The sequence below is a fragment of the Cyprinus carpio genome, chromosome B11 (assembly GCF_018340385.1).
Source record: "Cyprinus carpio isolate SPL01 chromosome B11, ASM1834038v1, whole genome shotgun sequence".
In the NCBI taxonomy this organism is placed as follows: Eukaryota; Metazoa; Chordata; class Actinopteri; order Cypriniformes; family Cyprinidae; genus Cyprinus; species Cyprinus carpio.
The window spans coordinates 23,146,465-23,164,564 of NC_056607.1; the positions used below are offsets into that span (position 1 = coordinate 23,146,465).

Consider the following 18,100-nt stretch of genomic DNA (forward strand, 5'->3'; position numbering starts at 1 on the left):
CTACAGCATTCTCCTTCCTGAACTACAGCATAAATACTCTGTGTGTGTGTGTGTTTGCGAATCTGAACCTCACCGGGACAAGAATCCAGCGCCAAGATGAGTCAAACACCAGCTATGAGTGATATGAAGTCTAGGATGGAGAGGGCAGCGGAGATGAAGGACGAAGACAAGCTTTATAAGCGAGAGGGAATCCTGTACTCCACGATCCTCAGCCCTCCAGAGACCCTGGACAAGTTAAAAGACCTGGAGGCCAGAGAGGATGACCTCATCCTGGTGGCATACCCTAAATGTGGTGAGTAAGACTAGACAGGTTTGCGTTTGTTTCTGTAAGACGTGCATGTAGAGAAGTTTTGTCTACAAGGCTTAAAACTAGTGCAAAGGCTGCCGGTGGAGTCAGGTTACATGTTAGTTGCATAGCCTTCTTTTGTCAGGTTTTTCAGTTTGCTTGAGGGAATTTCTCCTGACTCATGCAGCTGCAATACTGGACACTGAAGAGTGAAGCAATTCTGTGCATTTGTGAAACTCAAACACTGGTGTAAATTGGTGCACCCAAGCAAATTTACATAAGAATTGGTTTTTACAAACCATTTACACTGAAAATAATCACACTGCACTGAATACTTTCATTCTCCTTGTGTTTCATGAATGAAACCTTGTTGCAAAGACTTATTTAACAGCTCTAACCTAGGTATTAAAGATTCACATATTGCCTTTAACACAAATCCAGATCTTTCATTCCTTAAACAAACAACCTCACGTAACCTGATTCTCTTCAATGCACGACACATGGTTATGATTCTTACATAATAATGAGCAAGTTATGCTCGATGTCAACACTGGACACAGAAGAGTGAAGCAATTCTGTGCATTCATAAAACTCAAACACTGGTGTAAATTGGTGCACCCAAGCAAATGTACATAAGAATCGATTTTTACAAACCATTTACACTGAAAATTATCATACCAGACTAAATGTGACAATTTGCGTAATGCAGTTTTATAGCAAAACTTGTGGAACTGAATTAATATATTTAAAAATAATTGAAGACCTATTTTAGGAAAACTTACATTAAAATAATGATTAAACAAGGAAAAATTATTGCAATTAATTTAATGTGAGAATTTACAGTCCATAAGTAAGCATTCATACTTTCCTTCTGCTTGTATTTTATGAATGAAATCTTGTTGCAAAGACTTAACAGTTCTACCCTCGTTATTAAAGATTCACATATTGCCTTTAACACAAATCTGGATCTTTCATTCCTTAAACAAACAACCTTGTGTGACCTGTTTCTCAGCAATCATTTTTACGTAACAATGATATGCAAGTTATTCTCAACGACAGCACACCTCAGCTGTAATACTGCACACTGAAGAATGCAATTCTGTGCATTCATGAAACTCAAACACTGGTGTAAATTGGTGCATTCTGAATTTGCATAACACTTGTTTTTTACTAACCATTTACACTGAAAATGATCACATTGGACTGAAAGTGACAATTTATGCAATTTTACCAACAGTTTGCACTAAAATTGTGAAACTGAATTAGACGTACTTAAGAACTGATGAACAACTGACATTACATTTGCAGCAAAACAATGTTTTACAAAGACAAATGTTGCAATGAATTTAACGCGAGAATTCTGAGTACTTAAGAATGGTTTTATACTTGAATTCTGCTTGTGTTTCATGAATGAAACTTTAATGCAAAGATTCACATTTAGCCTTTAACACAAATCCAGATCTTTACAAATTGACATAAGAATTGGTTTTTACTAAGTATTTGCACAGGCACTTATCACATTGTACTGAATGTGACAATTTACAAAATGCAGTTTTACCAACAAACAGAAATTACTGCAATGAATTAAATGTGACAATATACAGCGAATGCTTTATATATAATATATAATTATAATTATAACATAAGAATGCGTCATACACACACAAATTTTGCATCTTTCATTGAGGTTAACTCTCTCTTTCTCCCAACTACATCCTAAATCTGTTTGTAACTGATTTCTAACAGGGTTCAACTGGATGGTGTCAGTCTTGCGTAAAATCTTGAATGCTTCCACTGGGAAAAATGAGAAACCACCTGAAAGGCCCCCTCTGGTTGAGTTTTTACCTCCAGATGTTCAAGAGGTCAGTAACTGCACAAGCAATCTGCAAATCTGGAAATGTTTACCCTGAAAACACAAAAGCATCAGTGTAATATTATATAATTTCACACTGTTTGTCTTACAGAAACTGGCTGAAATGCCCCCACGGAGGCTTCTGGGAACTCATCTGCACCCTGACAACATCCCTCCCTCTTTCTTTACTAAGAAACCAAAGGTCAGTAACAATGAGTGCACTTTGAACCACATCAGAGAGGTCACATGACACTAGATACCAACTATACAAGTGCCACATTCACTGTTAGAGAACATATGTTCGGTTTGGGATCAGTATGATGTTTTTGTAAAGAAATGAATGCTTTAATTCAGCAAGGATGTTTTGTAATGATATGAATTATTTTTTTAGGCAATTTATAGTGTTATAAAAGATTTCTATTTCAAATAAATGCTGTTCTTTTGTAATTTTTATTTTTTTGTGATTTTGGAATTTATAATATTTTGTGATTTTTGAAAAATAATATTTAGTAGTAGTTTTGATTTTAATATTTGGTAGTAATAATGTTTTTTTCTTTGGTAGCAGCAATCAGCACATTAGAATGATTTCTGAAGATCATGTGACACTGAAGACTGGAGTAATGATGCTGAAAATTCAGCTTTGATCAAAGGAATAAATTATATTTTAAAATATATATTCACATAGAAAACGGTCACAGTATTATTGTTTTTAGTGTATTATTGATCAAGTAAATGCAGACTTGATGAGGAAACTTTTGAATTATAGTAAATATAACTTCTAACTGGACAAGGGGAGTTTGGTTTTAACTTTGTGAGGATTTGCCTGAATATTATTTAGCCAGTGTATGTGAAAATTTAATTTGGACAAATTTTAAAACTAAAAAAATTAATTATTTCAAAATGCATAATGCATCAGATGAATTATGATTCTGTGCCTTTTGGTTCAAAAGTTACATGCAAAAAAAACAAAATACTAGGAATAAAGATGAAATCAGATTAGAGCAGAACATATTATTTTCTCTCATCTAATTCTCTTCAACTTCTACATTGTCTATTTTCAGATTCTGGTGGTGTTCAGAAACCCGAAAGACACACTCGTCTCATACTATCACTTCATGAACAAAAACCCGGTTCTGCCCAGCGCTGAGCCATGGGACAAGTTCTTCTCAGACTTCATGGCTGGAGAAGGTGGGAAAACACTGAATAATCAAAGTATTTAAATTAAGGTTGTGTAGGCGTTAATGGTTTGTAATTTAAAGGTTAGCTGGCGCTGCTCAGGGAGGGAATTTTAAAACTTTTAGCGCTTCAAAATCGTCCTGCACTTATGAGTGCATGGATGCATCTATGAACTGTTTTAAATCATTTTAAGCAGTCTGACCTCTGTATCCACGCTGATTCGGCGGGTTTGTACGCTGGTTGATCTACCTGCGTACCTATGACTGTTGATGCTCTCTGCGGTTGCCGATTGACTGCCGGTTACTGAGTGTTCTTTGCGGTACCTCTGGCACGCGAATCAACTATGAAGATCACTGAGCTACTGGTGCGGATGAACTACATCTGGGTCGTCCTTTTTGCAGTATACCACTCGGTAGCATGGGCGATGCTCCAGTATTCGGCGGCGGAACTTACTCAGCTCCGTTTGCGTCCTTTTAATCTTCTGTCAGCTCCACATCTTCCCATGGATATTGTGTACATTCCACGTCGGAAATATATACATCGCGGGTCTCGGCGGAGTTACAACACCGATGGCTCATGTCAAATACGGTCCTTTTGGTCATCTAAACCACGCCCGCCTAGGAGGCTTGCACGGACTGTCAATCGCAGTGTATTAATCAACCCGGCCAGATCGGTTGGCAACGATTCTGGTAAAAACAATTTTTTCTTTGGATTACTAAATATACGATCACTTTTCCACTAAAGGACCTCTGGTGTACGATCTGTTGTCTGACCGTAAGTTTGACTTCCTCGGTTTAACTGAGACATGGCAGAAACCAGACGACTTTTTCCATCTAAACGAGTGTGTTCCCCCAGGATATAGTTATGTTTATAAATCTCGTGATACTGGAAGGGGAGGGGGGCTAGCGATACTTTATAAAAAGAAATTGAAAGTATCTCAGTTAACTTTGTCTACATATTTTTCTTTTGAGTCAATTGCCATAAAAATCAATGGTGCGATTCCAACCATCCTCATAACTATCTACCGCCCTCCCAAAGAGCAATAATGCCTTTTTAACTGAATTATCTGAACTCTTGACTTATCTATGTTCCATATCTTCAAATGTTATCCTTCTGGGTGATTTTAACATTCATACAGATAATGTCAGTAATGCATTTACAAGCGAATTTTTATCATGTTTGGATTGCTTTGGTAAACAACAATTTAACACACTGCCTACTCATACTAAGGGGCATACTCTTGATCTTGTTTGCTGCTCTGGTATAACACCTTTTAATTGTACTGTTTCTGATCTGTCCATATCAGATCACTTTCTGGTGTCATTTTGTGCCAAACTGGCAATTTTTAAGGTAAACCTGTGTCGCGCCCGATTACATTTCGGAATATTAAGAACATTGATTTGCCTGCTCTTGCTGATGAACTTGCCATCTTTTCCAGTAAATCTGATTTCACTACTGTTGATGAACTGGTAAAATATTACAATGATGGACTGAACATGATTTTAGATGAATTCGCACCCGTAAAAACTCGAACGGTTTCATTTGTGCATTCAGCTCCTTGGTTTACACCTGAACTGCGTGAACTTAAAACTAAAGGCCGTAGGTTAGAGCGGCTGTACGTCAGGTCTGGCCTTACTGTTCATAAAGACATGTATGCTGAACATATTCAAAACTATAAAAATGCACTGACTACAGCTAAATCCGATTACTACACCAATGTAATTGGAGTTAGCAATGGGAACTCTAGGTCTCTTTTCTTGGTGGTAAACAATATTCTGAAACCACCTGATTCTTTGCCATCTGATATGTATTCCACTGACTTATGTGATCGCTTTTTAACTTTTTTTACATCTAAGGTTGAAAATGTACATCGGCAATTACTTACTGGTACTCTTCACAATGACTCCTGTCAGTCTATCACTCACACACACCTCCCCACTCTGTTTTCTCTAACTTTACACTACCAACTATTTCAGAGATAGTGGGTCTGATAGGTAAATCTAAATCTTCGACTTGTCAGTTAGACCCTCTACCAACTCCTTTAGTAAAAGCTTGTTTACCAGCCCTTTTGCCGTTGATTACTAAAATTGTTCATGCTTCACTTGGTTCTGGTTTTGTATCTCCATCTCTTAAATCTGCTATTATTACACCCATACTTAAGAAACCAGGGGGTGATCCATTTAATTTTGAAAATTTTTCGTCCAATTTCAAATTTACCATTCATCTCTAAGGTAGTTGAAAAGTGTATTGCAATTCAAATTCATGAACATCTGTCCAATAATAACTTGTATGAACAATTCCAATCTGGTTTTCGTCCCCACCACAGCACTGAGACTGCTCTTGTCAGAATAACCAATGATCTACTGTTGGCAGCTGACTCTGGGCTTTTAACTATACTTGTCCTTCTTGACTTGAGCGCTGCCTTTGATACTGTCTCGCATAACATCCTTCTTGACAGATTAGTTTCCATTGGTATTACTGGCACTGCTCTGTCTTGGTTTAGTTCATATCTATCTGGACGCAGTCAGCGTATTCAATTAAAAGGTTTTAGTTCAAGACTATCTACAGTCACCACTGGTGTTCCCCAGGGTTCTGTTTTGGGCCCGCTTCTCTTCATTATATATATGCTCCCTCTTGGTGATATTTTAAGGAAATATGGTATTAATTTTCACTGTTATGCGGATGACACCCAACTTTATCTGTCTGCCAAACCTACCGGTTCTTTTCCTCCGCCATCTTTGTCAAGCTGTTTAGCTGAAATTAAAGACTGGCTTTCAGCGAACTTCTTGAAGTTAAATGGCAATAAAACTGAGGCTCTGCTTGTTGGCACTAGATCTGTTGTGTCTAAATCTAATTGTTTCTCTTTACACATTGATAATACTGCAATCTGTCCTTCCTCTCAGGTTAAAAGTTTGGGTGTCATCATGGATAGCACACTATCTTTTAAAGATCAGATTAATAATATCACACGGATTGCATACTTCCATTTGCGCAATATTAATCGTCTACGTCCATTTCTTTCAAGTAATAATACTGCAGTTCTCATTCACGCACTAGTCACCTCACGTATAGACTACTGCAATGCTCTTCTCACAGGTATTCCCTCCAAATTGCGGCATAAGCTTCAATTGGTTCAGAATTCTGCAGCTCGTATTCTCTCTAGAACACCTTATACTGATCACATTTCTCCGGTTCTCCAGCAATTGCACTGGCTTCCAGTAAAATATAGAGTTGAATTCAAAATCTTGCTACTCACTTATAAGGCACTTCATAATCTTGCACCACAATACCTTACTCAACTTCTCCAGGTTTTATACTCCTTCACGTGCACTTAGATCTTCATCTTCAATTTCTCTTGCGGTACCTCGGATTCGACTTACTACTATGGGTGCCAGATCTTTTAGTTATGTTGCCCCTCGCCTATGGAACTCTCTTCCCCTCAATGTTCGCAATAGCGAGTGCTTGTTGACTTTTAAAATGCGTCTTAAGACATATCTTTTTATACAGGCTTTTTTTATAACATGTTTTATTGAGACTTAAATGCACTTTATATGTATATGCTGTTTGTTTGTTGTTTGTTTTGTCTTATTCAGTGACCTGTTTATTGCTTGTAAGGTGACCTTGGGTGTTCTGAAAGGCGCCATGAAATAAAATGCATTATTATTATTATTATTATTATTTTATTACAATAAAAATATGTTTTTTATGTTTCCTCTTCAGTTGCCTGGGGCTCTTATTTTGATCACGCTCTCGCCTGGGAGAAACGTCTAGACGACCCAAACGTGATGATCGTGACATATGAGGAACTGAAACAGGTAGAGAAACCTGTCTCGTGTTCATTGACTGCTGGTCTTAAAAGTCAATGTGAAACAAGAGAAACAAATATTTATCAAAGATTTTTGAAGACTTTAGAACAATGTGCAATGACAAAATAACACAACCGTTATTAGCTGTGTATTAAGAAGTAAATAAATGACTTCATGTTGAGTTTTTAACCTGTTGTGGTGCAAAGACCTGTTTGAGTATAAACATCTGAGACTGTCCTGCCGTCCATGCAGAATCTGCCAGAAGGTGTGAAGAAAATCTCAGAGTTCTTCAGCCTTCCACTGACCGATGAGCAGGTCAGCAGCATCGCTGGAGAAAGTACGTTCAGCGCCATGCTGGAAAACTCCCAGAAATCTCATGGCAATTTTGGCAGCATCTTCTTCAGGAAAGGTAAATAAAAAATAAAAAAAACCCTTCATGATGGATCTCTGAACTCGAAAAAAAGATTTTTATTTTTTTTTTTTATAAATTTTTTTATTTTTTTTCCACAAAACTGTTATTTTTAAAAATTATTAATAATTATTAATCATCTGCTAAAATCAGCTTAAAGCTGCTGACATAAACATATAAAAAATTCTAAAAATGATACTGCCAAAAAAGTAAGCATATTCACTATAAGACTTAATGCACAGAATCTATTCTGACATAAGGTATCAGATATTTTTGTCCTATCTGTTGCCATGGTTATCAATGTCAATCATCACATTTTTAGATTCAAATCCGCATTTAAAGGGATAGTTCAAAAAGCAACACAATCAACAAACAAACAAAACAAACAAACAAAAAACAAACAGTTTCTGGTCCCATTGACTTTCATTGTATTTTTTTTTAATACTATGGAAGTCAATGGAGAACAGCAACTGTTCAGATAGCCACATTCTTCAAAATATCTTCCTTTATGTTCAGCAGAAAAAAGAAAAGGAAACTTTCAAAAAGGTTTGAAACAACTTAAGGGTATAATAAAATGATGACCATTTTCAGTTTTTGGGGTGAACTATTCTTTTAAATGCAGCTGTCAATCCAGAAACTTCGCAGTGTGACGCTAGTAACATAAAAAATAAAACTGTATTGAAATTAAAAATCTCTTATTTACATTAAAGGATTCCTTTGTGATCTTCCTGTCACATGTTTTGTCTTCAGGTGAGGTGGGCGACTGGAAGAATCATTTTTCTGATGCGCAGAGCAAACAGATGGATGAGCTGTTTAAAGCCAAACTAGCTGGAACAAATCTCGGAGCCAGACTGAAGTATGACCTTTACTGCCAATAAATGTGACGACACAACGAGAGTCAACGGACAGAGAAACTGTTTACTTCACAGGGATTTACTATCATTCACTTGGGCAGCTGTTCAATCCTTTTCATGTTTTGGTGCATTCCATTACTTACAATAAGCACAAAAAACCTCACTGTCATTAAACCTCATTCTGTGTATATGCTAACATTTATTAAAAAAGATGATGTCAACACTATTTTAAGAGCACCTGTTTTGCCCCTTTTTGCAAGATGTAATATTGGCCTTTAGTGTCCCCAGAATGTGTCTGTGAAGTGTCAGCCCAAAATACCCAACAGATCATTATTATAACATCTGGGAAATGTCATTTTTGGGGTGCGTCTAAAAAAGAGCTGTTTTGCAGGGTATCGCTTTAAATGCAAATGAGCTGCATATTCCCGCCTCCAGAAGAGGGCGTGGCGTATACATCTCTCTGCATTGCATATCTACAGCAATACACAGAGCATCGGAGAAAATATAGGATAGGGTACAACCGCTAAGGGTGAAAACTATAGCAACGCAGGGCTGTCAATCAACCCCCGTGGCCCCGCCCTATCTAATGTGACCTTCACACTGCATGAGGCAGGCCTAATGAGACTGACCTGGTTTAAAGGGGATTAAAAAATGAGGACTGGGTGGATTTTCATCATTGCAGGGTGGTTGTGTTCACACACTGCCAACACACATTTATGTCCAAACACCTTGTAAAAGTGGATGTTGCATAATAGATGCCCTTTAATTCTCTATCAGAAATATCTATTGTAAATGTTAGTCGGTTCTAGTCTAGAACTAGACTCTAGTCGGTGCAATAGTTTAGTTCTAGTCTAGTCGGTGCAACAGTTCAATCCCATAAACTTCAGTAAGTACTGTAACACAAACTATAATGAGTTTAAACTGCTCTAATGGCTCACAAACAGCAGGAGAAAAATGATGCTAAATGCAAATAATAAAATGCAACCAACCGTATAATGGTGCATATTTAGGACAACAAAATAAAAAGAATTATCACTTTTAAAAAGGAAGTAAAAAACACTTCCATATTTTTTTATTGTTGATGTCAAAGGTTTTGTGTCCAAGCAAACAAATTCATCCGTCATTTGGTAGAAGCTCGTGAAAATAGGCAGATATCAACGTGAAAATGTCCAGAAAAACCAAAAAAACTACACAAGAATAAAGGAAATATGACTCCAAGTCTTATTTATTTTATTATCGTCAAGATACTGTTCGTTTTTATTATTATTTTAAATCAGGTTTTTTTTTTTTCATTTTAATTTTAGGCAAAGTTGTAGCAATTTTGTTGTGTTTGTTTTATTTGTCTTATTTTTTTTTTTTTTGTTTTCTTTTTTTTTTATATTTTGTTTATATGTTTTTTTTTTTTTTTTTTTTTTTTTTTGTTTTTTTTTATTTTTGAGGTTTAATGTATTATTTTTTGAATTGAAACTAGCTGAAATAAAATGTTTTATATATAATAATATAAAATATTTTCAATATAAAACCCATAATATATATATATATATATATATATATATATATATATATATATATATATATATATATATATATTTTTTTTTTTTTTTTTTTTTTATTATGGTTTTATATTGAAAATATTTTATATTATTATTATTATTATTTCAGTTAATGTTTTTTATTTTATAAAATATTTTGAATCATTTTTGGTGGCAATGAGGATAAATATGGTTGCTTTGTATTTTTAAACCAATTTTTATCAAAAAGGACATCACAGTGGATCACACTTTCGGTTCATTTGAATCAAGCTGCAAATGGAAAGTCATGTCAGGTGCATTGCATTGTGGGAATGCAATTCATTTAGACAATTACAGTTTGTAATTACTACTGCATAATCCATACATTAGGCCAATTTGCACACTGTGCATAGTTTATATAGTGCATATAGTATGACTAGTATGCTATTGTTAACATAGCCATGCTGTTAGACTCATCAGGAGTATCCCATCATTCCTAATGAAGTCTAATTACAGCCGTGATGATGTAAACAGCAGATGACCCCTACATGAACAGCACATCCTGGAAGCGTTACCGAGTTTTTCTTGTCAAAACAAGACGATCAGTGAGGAAATGCATAAAAGTGCTCATATCCGACCGACATCATTCAAACTCTAATTTAATCCGATGTCAGAGCAATGCCACCAAAACAGGAACACGTAGGCCACAGAGTCATATATACAATGTGAATCTGGACAGCCCTGTGGTCCATTCAAGCGGCATATTAAAGTTATAGATTGCTACAAAGTCTACAATCTATCGCGAGGAGCAAACACTGTGATCTCTGGCTCAACGGTTTTACAACGGCAGTAAAACAACTGATGTGGGTTTAGTTTAGATATGGAGCAGATGTATTTTAACACTATTGGGATTGATAAACACTGGTATGATTGATTGATACGTTAATGTGACATGAGCTATTCCCATAACTGGCTCTTCTTATATCAAAACCTGGCAGAAAACCACTGCGCAAAAACATGCACTGCTCTCAAAAGAAAACAAGATCAAATCAGTTTCAAATCAAACTAATTTTAGAAAATTCCCCAGCTAAAAGTCACTTCTCTGTCACTTTTGACGCGTCCTTGCAGAATAAAGTTATTTTCTTTAAATAAAAGTCATACTGATCCTAAACTTTTAAACAGTGTTATATATGTACTGTAGGTTTGGGAAGGAAGTATATTTGAGGATGATGAGAAACGCTTTCCTGATTATGTCTGATTCATCAGTGATGAACTCGACTCACTACATCAAACTGAATCAAACTCTTTTAAAATGCAGACCGGATATAAAGTTTTGAAGCTCAAGTAAACACACAAAGAAAAAAAAGCAGTGTTCCGGGAAAACAAATCTGGACCAGAATGTCTCATCTAGATGTCATTTATCAAACTGTTGCCATTTATTCTGCTCCTCTCAGGAGCCAAGGAACCATTTCAGCAAATAAGACAAAGCACAAGTTCAAATGTCACACAAACTGCCCTTTTCACTCCGATCAGACCCAATCATAACTGAGTCCCTCGCAGAGATATGGAGCTTGATGAGCGTTTACTGGAACATTTGTTCAGTGTAAAAGCAGAGTAAGACATGACAAATCACAAAACATCTAAAGATGCCTGAAAACCCTCAAACATGCTCTTTTTTGTATTAATTTTATGTGCATTTGTTTCTTCACTCTAATACATTAATAAAGGTCTATAAACATCCATTACTAAGGAGACATGTCTATCTATATTTTGTCTAAATGCAATACTGTACATAATAGTCATTTTACATACTAAAAGATTAAAAACATGGATCCCTTTGGAGTTATAATCAGTAATTATTCATATACAAATTAACGCTGATGATCTTATAGCAATAATCGCTGAAAATCATTATATTCATAATATAGTTAACAAAAATATTATTATTATTTATAATTAATGTTTTCATATATTGTATTATAAATTAAATTGGACAAATAATTGTGAAATATAAATTATTATATTATATTAAATCCATTTACATGGATTAATCAGAGATTGGTCAGTAATCCATATGCTAAATAAATTTATTATATCTTCAAATATGTTTAAATTATAAATATATTAAAATATATTTAACAAAAATTTATAGATAATTTTAGTTTTTATTCTATTTTTAAAATTAAGATTAATGCATAGTGTTTTCATTATATTGCATTATATATTAAATTCCTTTCACCCCCCAAAAAATAATGAGTTGTGAAATATAAATGATAAATTATTTGAAATATTAATATATTATAAATATATTATAGGTGTGTTTTGCATTGTGACATTATTTTCATTTCATTCATTTTCATATGGATCATATGGAAACTATTAGCATCAGTTATTACAAATTAGTGTCGTATTTTCTAGGTTCTTTAAAGCACCATAACTATTAACTGGGATGACTCTAGATAAAGAGCATCATTAGAAGCTTATTAATTAGTGGCTAATTTCCATCTCTGGTGAGAGTCATGCAGAGATCTGGTTTGAGGGTCATTTAGAAGCAGCCGCAAGAAATGAGGTCCTGAGGGGGTTGTTACGAATTCACAGACTACCATCACTGCAGAAACACAGAACCACTCAGATGATCATCACACAGAGCTGAATATCACAGACACTTGGCAACCGCCTAGAACACCCTATAGCAACACACTACAAACATATGCAACAGCACAGCAGCACACTACAAACATATGTTACACACTATAAACATATGGAACAGCATAGCAAAACACTACAAACATATGCAACACCATAGCAACACACTACAAACATATGCAACAGCATAGCAGCATGCTACAAACATATGCAACAGCATAGCAGCACGCTACAAACATATGAAACAGCACAGCAACACACTAAAAACATATGCAACAGCACAGCAACACACTACAAACTTATGCAACAGCATAGCAACACGCTACAAACATATGCAACAGCATAGCAGCATGCTACAAACATATGCAACACCATAGCAACACACTGCAAATATATGGAACAGCATAGCAACACACTACAAACATATGCAACAGCATAGCAACACACTACAAACATATGCAACAGCATAGCAACACACTACAAACATATGCAACAGCATAGCAGCATGCTACAATATTATGCATATGCATAGGCATAGCAATAGATTAATATGATATGCAACAGCATAGCAGCACGCTACAAACATATGCAACAGCATAGCAGCACGCTACAAACATATGCAACACACTACAAACACTTAAAAACACCATAGCAACTGCATAGCAACACACTAAAAACACTTGGAACACCACATCAACCATAAAGCAACACTCTGGCAACATGCTTTGCATGGGGAAGCATAAAATACAATGCTTTCAATTATAGAATTATCATTTTATAGAACCATAAATATTTTTGTTCTGTATTAATGTTGTTAAGTTCCATAAAACACATAAAACACAATGTACAGGTATTATCTTTAAGTTACTTTAAAATATAGACTTTTAAATTAAGTTTAATGTATGTAAAAAATAAATTAAACCAAATTATTTTCACACATATTCATATTTTAGCTAACAATTTTTTTTAATTAATATTAATGAATAGTGTTTTCAGAATTATTTCAGTGTTTTCAAAAGTTAATTTCACCCCCAAAAATCACATGAAAAATACATTATTATAATAAATGATAATTAAATAATTAAAATAATTACCAAATCAAACCAAAATCTAAACCATTCCAAAATATAAATTATGTAAATGTAAATTATTTTAAATTAAACTAATCATTATGGGTTCATTTTGCCTTATTTGATTACACTTCTATTGGAAAGTTGCATTATTGTAATTAAATCAGCATGAAGGTACAAAATATCACAAAGACTTGGCAAACACCCAGAACACCCTATATAGCAACGGCATAGCAACACCCTGACAACAGGCGCTGTATGGATAAGCACAAAAACCAATGCATTTATTAATGTAATCACTTACAGAATTGCTTATATTTTGGTTTTATATTAATGTTAAGTTCCAGAAGGTTATATTGCGACCTGTAATGACCTGTTACACTGTACACTGACCTGAATACAGTGTGGGTGCGGTCATATTAGATTAGCAGACCTGCAGAATTCTGTAATATGATTGATCGATGCTTCTATAATGACTACGATACAACTCACATCACGTCATACCTTTCACAATCTAATGAAGATGCCCGATTACCACCGGAGACCGTCTTAACCTCAACTAGGAGCTTTATATTTCAGACGTCAAAAAGGTACTTCAATTATAAAATGCATTTTTTTTTTATTATTAGAAAGCACAGTAAATAACCAAAAAGAAACTGGAGTGAACATCATTTAAGTATTATACAGAAAAATGCGTCAGTGTTTTTTTCAGTCTTTCCGAGAAACCCAATTTGAGTTTGACCACCAGATCACCATTGGGTGTATCCTACGGGACCGTATGACGCAGGACAGACGTTGAGAGTCTTCAGTAACGTGAATAATCAGGTGTATAAAAGCAGCGCTCAGGAGACAGAGAGAGACAGACAGACGAGAACTGAGCCGAGGAAACTATTCTTCATCCATACAGGTGTCAGAGATCATCCTGACCGTGAGTTCTCCGATTCTTCAGTCTTATTTGTGTGTGTAGAAACTACATGGGATATCTGAACTTTTATAAATGCATTTCTTAATCATTATATAATGTAAATTGTTAGAAAAATGCAAAGTTTCAAGCTTTTTTGAGCTTTAAATTAACTAGGGAACTACATGGGATAGTTTAACTTTTATAAATGCATTTATTAAATACATATTTTGTTAGAAAAATGTCACATTTAATTTTTTGCATGTATTAAAATAAAATGTTTTTGAGCTTCTGTTAATTGGGAAACTGCATTTGTTATTCATTATATTATATATATATATATATATATATATTGGTAGAAAAATGCAAACTTTTAAAAACATTTATGGGTATTTGGGTACTTTATTTACTTTTTTAAACTAAATATTTTACACTGTACATCTTAAAATAAAATGTTTTATGATCTTATGTTGAATGGGAAACTTCATTTTATTTAATTTACATTTTACAAATGCATTTATATTGTTTAGAAAAATGCAAAGTTTTAAAAACATTAATGGGTAGTTGAGTGCTTTATTTACAATGCATTTATATTGTTTGTATGTGTGTTTATTTTTATAAAAATTAATGGGTAGTTGAGAAAAACTTCTAAAAACATGCATACTGTAGGTAGTTGGTTACTTCATTTACAAATTTCACCTTTCAAATTTATGTGCATTTATTAAAGTAAAATGTTAATTGGGAAACTAGATGTGCACTTGTATAAATGCATTTGTTAATCATTAATATAAACTGGAAAAAAAAGAAGCTTAAAATAACTACTAATCACAGCGCCTAAAATGGATTTTCCATTTTATGTTTCATGTCAATTTAATCTAAAATTTCAAAAAACGCTCAAATTGCTGTTTATTATCAAGTGCCAGATATGCACAAACAGGTAAACTGCTATCAAAAGAAAAGACAAATCAATCTGAATATTCAGTCTAATGCAGATGTTTGTTCTGACCTGGTTTAAATGTCTGCAGAAAGACATGATTTCACTGAGCAGCTGTCAGACGCTCCTCCTGATGGCCGTCTGTGGCGTCTTCTGCTGCAGGACTCTTGCACTGCCTGCCATCTCTGCATATCCTGGCATCAGGTGAGACATAAAACACTATTCATGCACAGGTATTATCAGGTATAAAAACTGATTATTCAGTTTTTGATTAAGATGAATGCATATTTTCCTAATACTAGATTATAAATTAAACAAAATTATTTTGTATTATTTTTTTCAAAATGTAATTTAATTTTTTTAATGTATATATATATATATATATATATATATATATATATGTGTGTGTGTGTGTGTGTGTGTGTGTGTATATATATATATTATTTTTTTAATTTAATCTAATCCCAAAATCTCATGAAAAAAAAAACACGTCACAATGTAAAACTAACCCATTATGATATAAAATAGGTTTAATTTAAAGCAATATATATTTCTATAATTTAAATGAAAAATATTTTATGTCATTATTGGTTTGTTTTGTATTGTGACAATTTTTATCCAAAATTTGCATTATTGTAGTTATTTCAGTGTAAATTCACAATTTACACACACATATACATACTGTTTATTGGCTGGTATACAGACATCCTTTTTTTAATTTCATTTTTATTTCTGAAATTCATTCAAAAATTAAAATCTGATTTGCATGAAGGACACATTTTGTATTTTGCATCTTAATTCTTTCCAGACCAGGTGCTCTCGATGAAGACGGAGAGGACGACTGGACGAGAGACCCGTCACTACAGGATCTGGAGGCGTATAAACTCCTGTATGAACTCGTAAACACCGTTGAGAGGTTCGTCAAAGCAACACCATGACTTTAGCAACGGCTTCCATTTACTCTCTCGTAAAAATATTATAGATCCATTTCCAGAGGAAAGACTACAGCTGTAAATGTGATGATGAGAAAGACCTTTTGTAGAGACAAACAGCTCTGAGTTTACGAGAAAGCACTGAAGACCATCTTACGATAAAAGAAAAAGTGCTTTTTATCTGTATTCCTTTTAGACCATCCAGACACGCTGATGGACTGTTCACGAGCGGATACAGCAAACTGCTCGGCCAGCTGTCTGCTAAAGAATATCTGGAGTCTTTACTTGCAAAGAGAGTCAGGTAAACATGGCCATACAATAGATGGCTTAAGTAAAGTACTGTACTGTTTTTATTTTACATAAAATAATAATTAGAACCTAAAATTGCTAAAAAAAAAAAAAATAAAATAAAATAAAAAATAAATCAAAGCAGTATGTCTAAATAAATTATGTTCCAAATTTAAAGTTGACATTACAAACACTGAGGTTCCTATGAGATTTTTTTTTAGGTCTTGCACCAAAAATAGCCACCGGGTGACACCCAAACTCCACTGAACGTATATTCCTGCCTCCATTTTTATAAATTTCTATCACAATATTACTGTTATCACAAAATAAACTTGAGACTCAGACCTTTCCAATGATGTGTTTTGTCAAGTTTAGGAAAAGTCTTGATTAAGAAATATTGTAGTTAATTTTGTAATATGACACCGTTTCATATGATGAATTTTGAGGGTTTAAGCTTTCAAATGATACCTACTTTATGATGATTACTAAAAAATGTGATAGGGAAATCAAAGCCACATGTCTAAATAAATTATGTTCCAAATTTGAAGTTGTTATTACACAAACTGAGGCTCCTGTGCGATTTTGTTTAGGAGCTATGCCAACCCAAACTCCACTAAAATATTTTCCAGTCACAAAATTAAAATTTTTTGTCTCAATATTACTTTTATCATGAAATAACCACCAAATATGTAACCTTGAGACTCAGACCTTTCCAATGATACATGATTTGTCAAGATTAAAAAAAAAAAAATGCTGATTAAAAAACAAACAAAATTTTTAGTACATTTTGTAATAGGACATTTGACACCAACCACTAGGGGGAGGAGCCTGCTTAAATTTACATTTACATTTACATTTAAATTATCCTAAAGTGCAATTTACATGTTAAACACAATTTATGATTTTAAATTTAAGTGAATTTTGAATGTTTACGATTTCAAAAGATATCTAATTTACAATGATTACTAAATTGTGTGATAGGGAAGTCAAATGTCTAAATAAATTATGCTCCAAATGTAAAGTTTATATTACAAAAATTGAGGTAAGCTTTTAAATGATGACACATTTATGATGACTACTAAAATATGTGATTTGGAAATCAAAGCCACATGTCTAAATAAATTATGCTCCAAATTTGAAGTTCATATTACAAAAATTGAGGCTCCTGTGAGATTTTGTTTAGGCGAAATACCAAAAATAGCCACTAGGTGAAACTCCACTGAATGCATTTTCCAGACAGATTTATACATTTTTGTCACAATATTACTTTTCTCATAAAATAACCACCAAATATGGAACCTTGAGACTCAGGCCCTTCCAACGATATGTAATTGGACGAGATTAGAAACATTTTTGATTAGTATTGTAGAAAATTTTGTAACATGACACTTGGCACCGCCCACTAGGGGGAGGAGCCTGCTTGATGAATTTATTT

At 34.0% G+C, this 18,100-nt stretch overlaps 2 protein-coding genes and 1 long non-coding RNA gene across 4 annotated transcripts in view; 2 read left to right on the plus strand and 1 right to left on the minus strand.

Moving 5' to 3' along the window:
* Nucleotides 1-8,609, plus strand: sult6b1 (sulfotransferase family, cytosolic, 6b, member 1). The gene is made up of 7 exons (XM_019070607.2): nt 1-292; nt 2,033-2,148; nt 2,251-2,340; nt 3,200-3,326; nt 7,035-7,129; nt 7,373-7,529; nt 8,280-8,609. Exons 1-7 carry the CDS (start codon nt 97-99, stop codon nt 8,405-8,407), a joined length of 909 nt encoding a protein of 302 aa, XP_018926152.1. The 5' UTR covers nt 1-96; the 3' UTR covers nt 8,408-8,609.
* LOC122138951 overlaps nt 2,086-18,100 on the minus strand; it is a 24,125-nt gene continuing 8,110 nt past the window's right edge. Inside the window, exons 2-3 of the long non-coding RNA XR_006155930.1 lie at nt 15,518-15,639; nt 2,086-2,192 (exon numbers count right to left, since the gene is read on the minus strand). This is a non-coding gene — a long non-coding RNA (uncharacterized LOC122138951). The remainder of the gene's footprint in view (nt 2,193-15,517; nt 15,640-18,100) is intronic.
* LOC109053189 (VIP peptides-like) overlaps nt 14,467-18,100 on the plus strand; it is a 5,103-nt gene continuing 1,469 nt past the window's right edge. For both annotated transcript variants that reach the window (XM_042734649.1, XM_042734648.1), the window contains exons 1-4: nt 14,467-14,538; nt 15,537-15,649; nt 16,254-16,361; nt 16,574-16,678. In XM_042734649.1, coding sequence (XP_042590583.1) covers nt 15,543-15,649; nt 16,254-16,361; nt 16,574-16,678 — 320 coding nt within the window. In that variant the 5' untranslated portion in view covers nt 14,467-14,538; nt 15,537-15,542. The remainder of the gene's footprint in view (nt 14,539-15,536; nt 15,650-16,253; nt 16,362-16,573; nt 16,679-18,100) is intronic.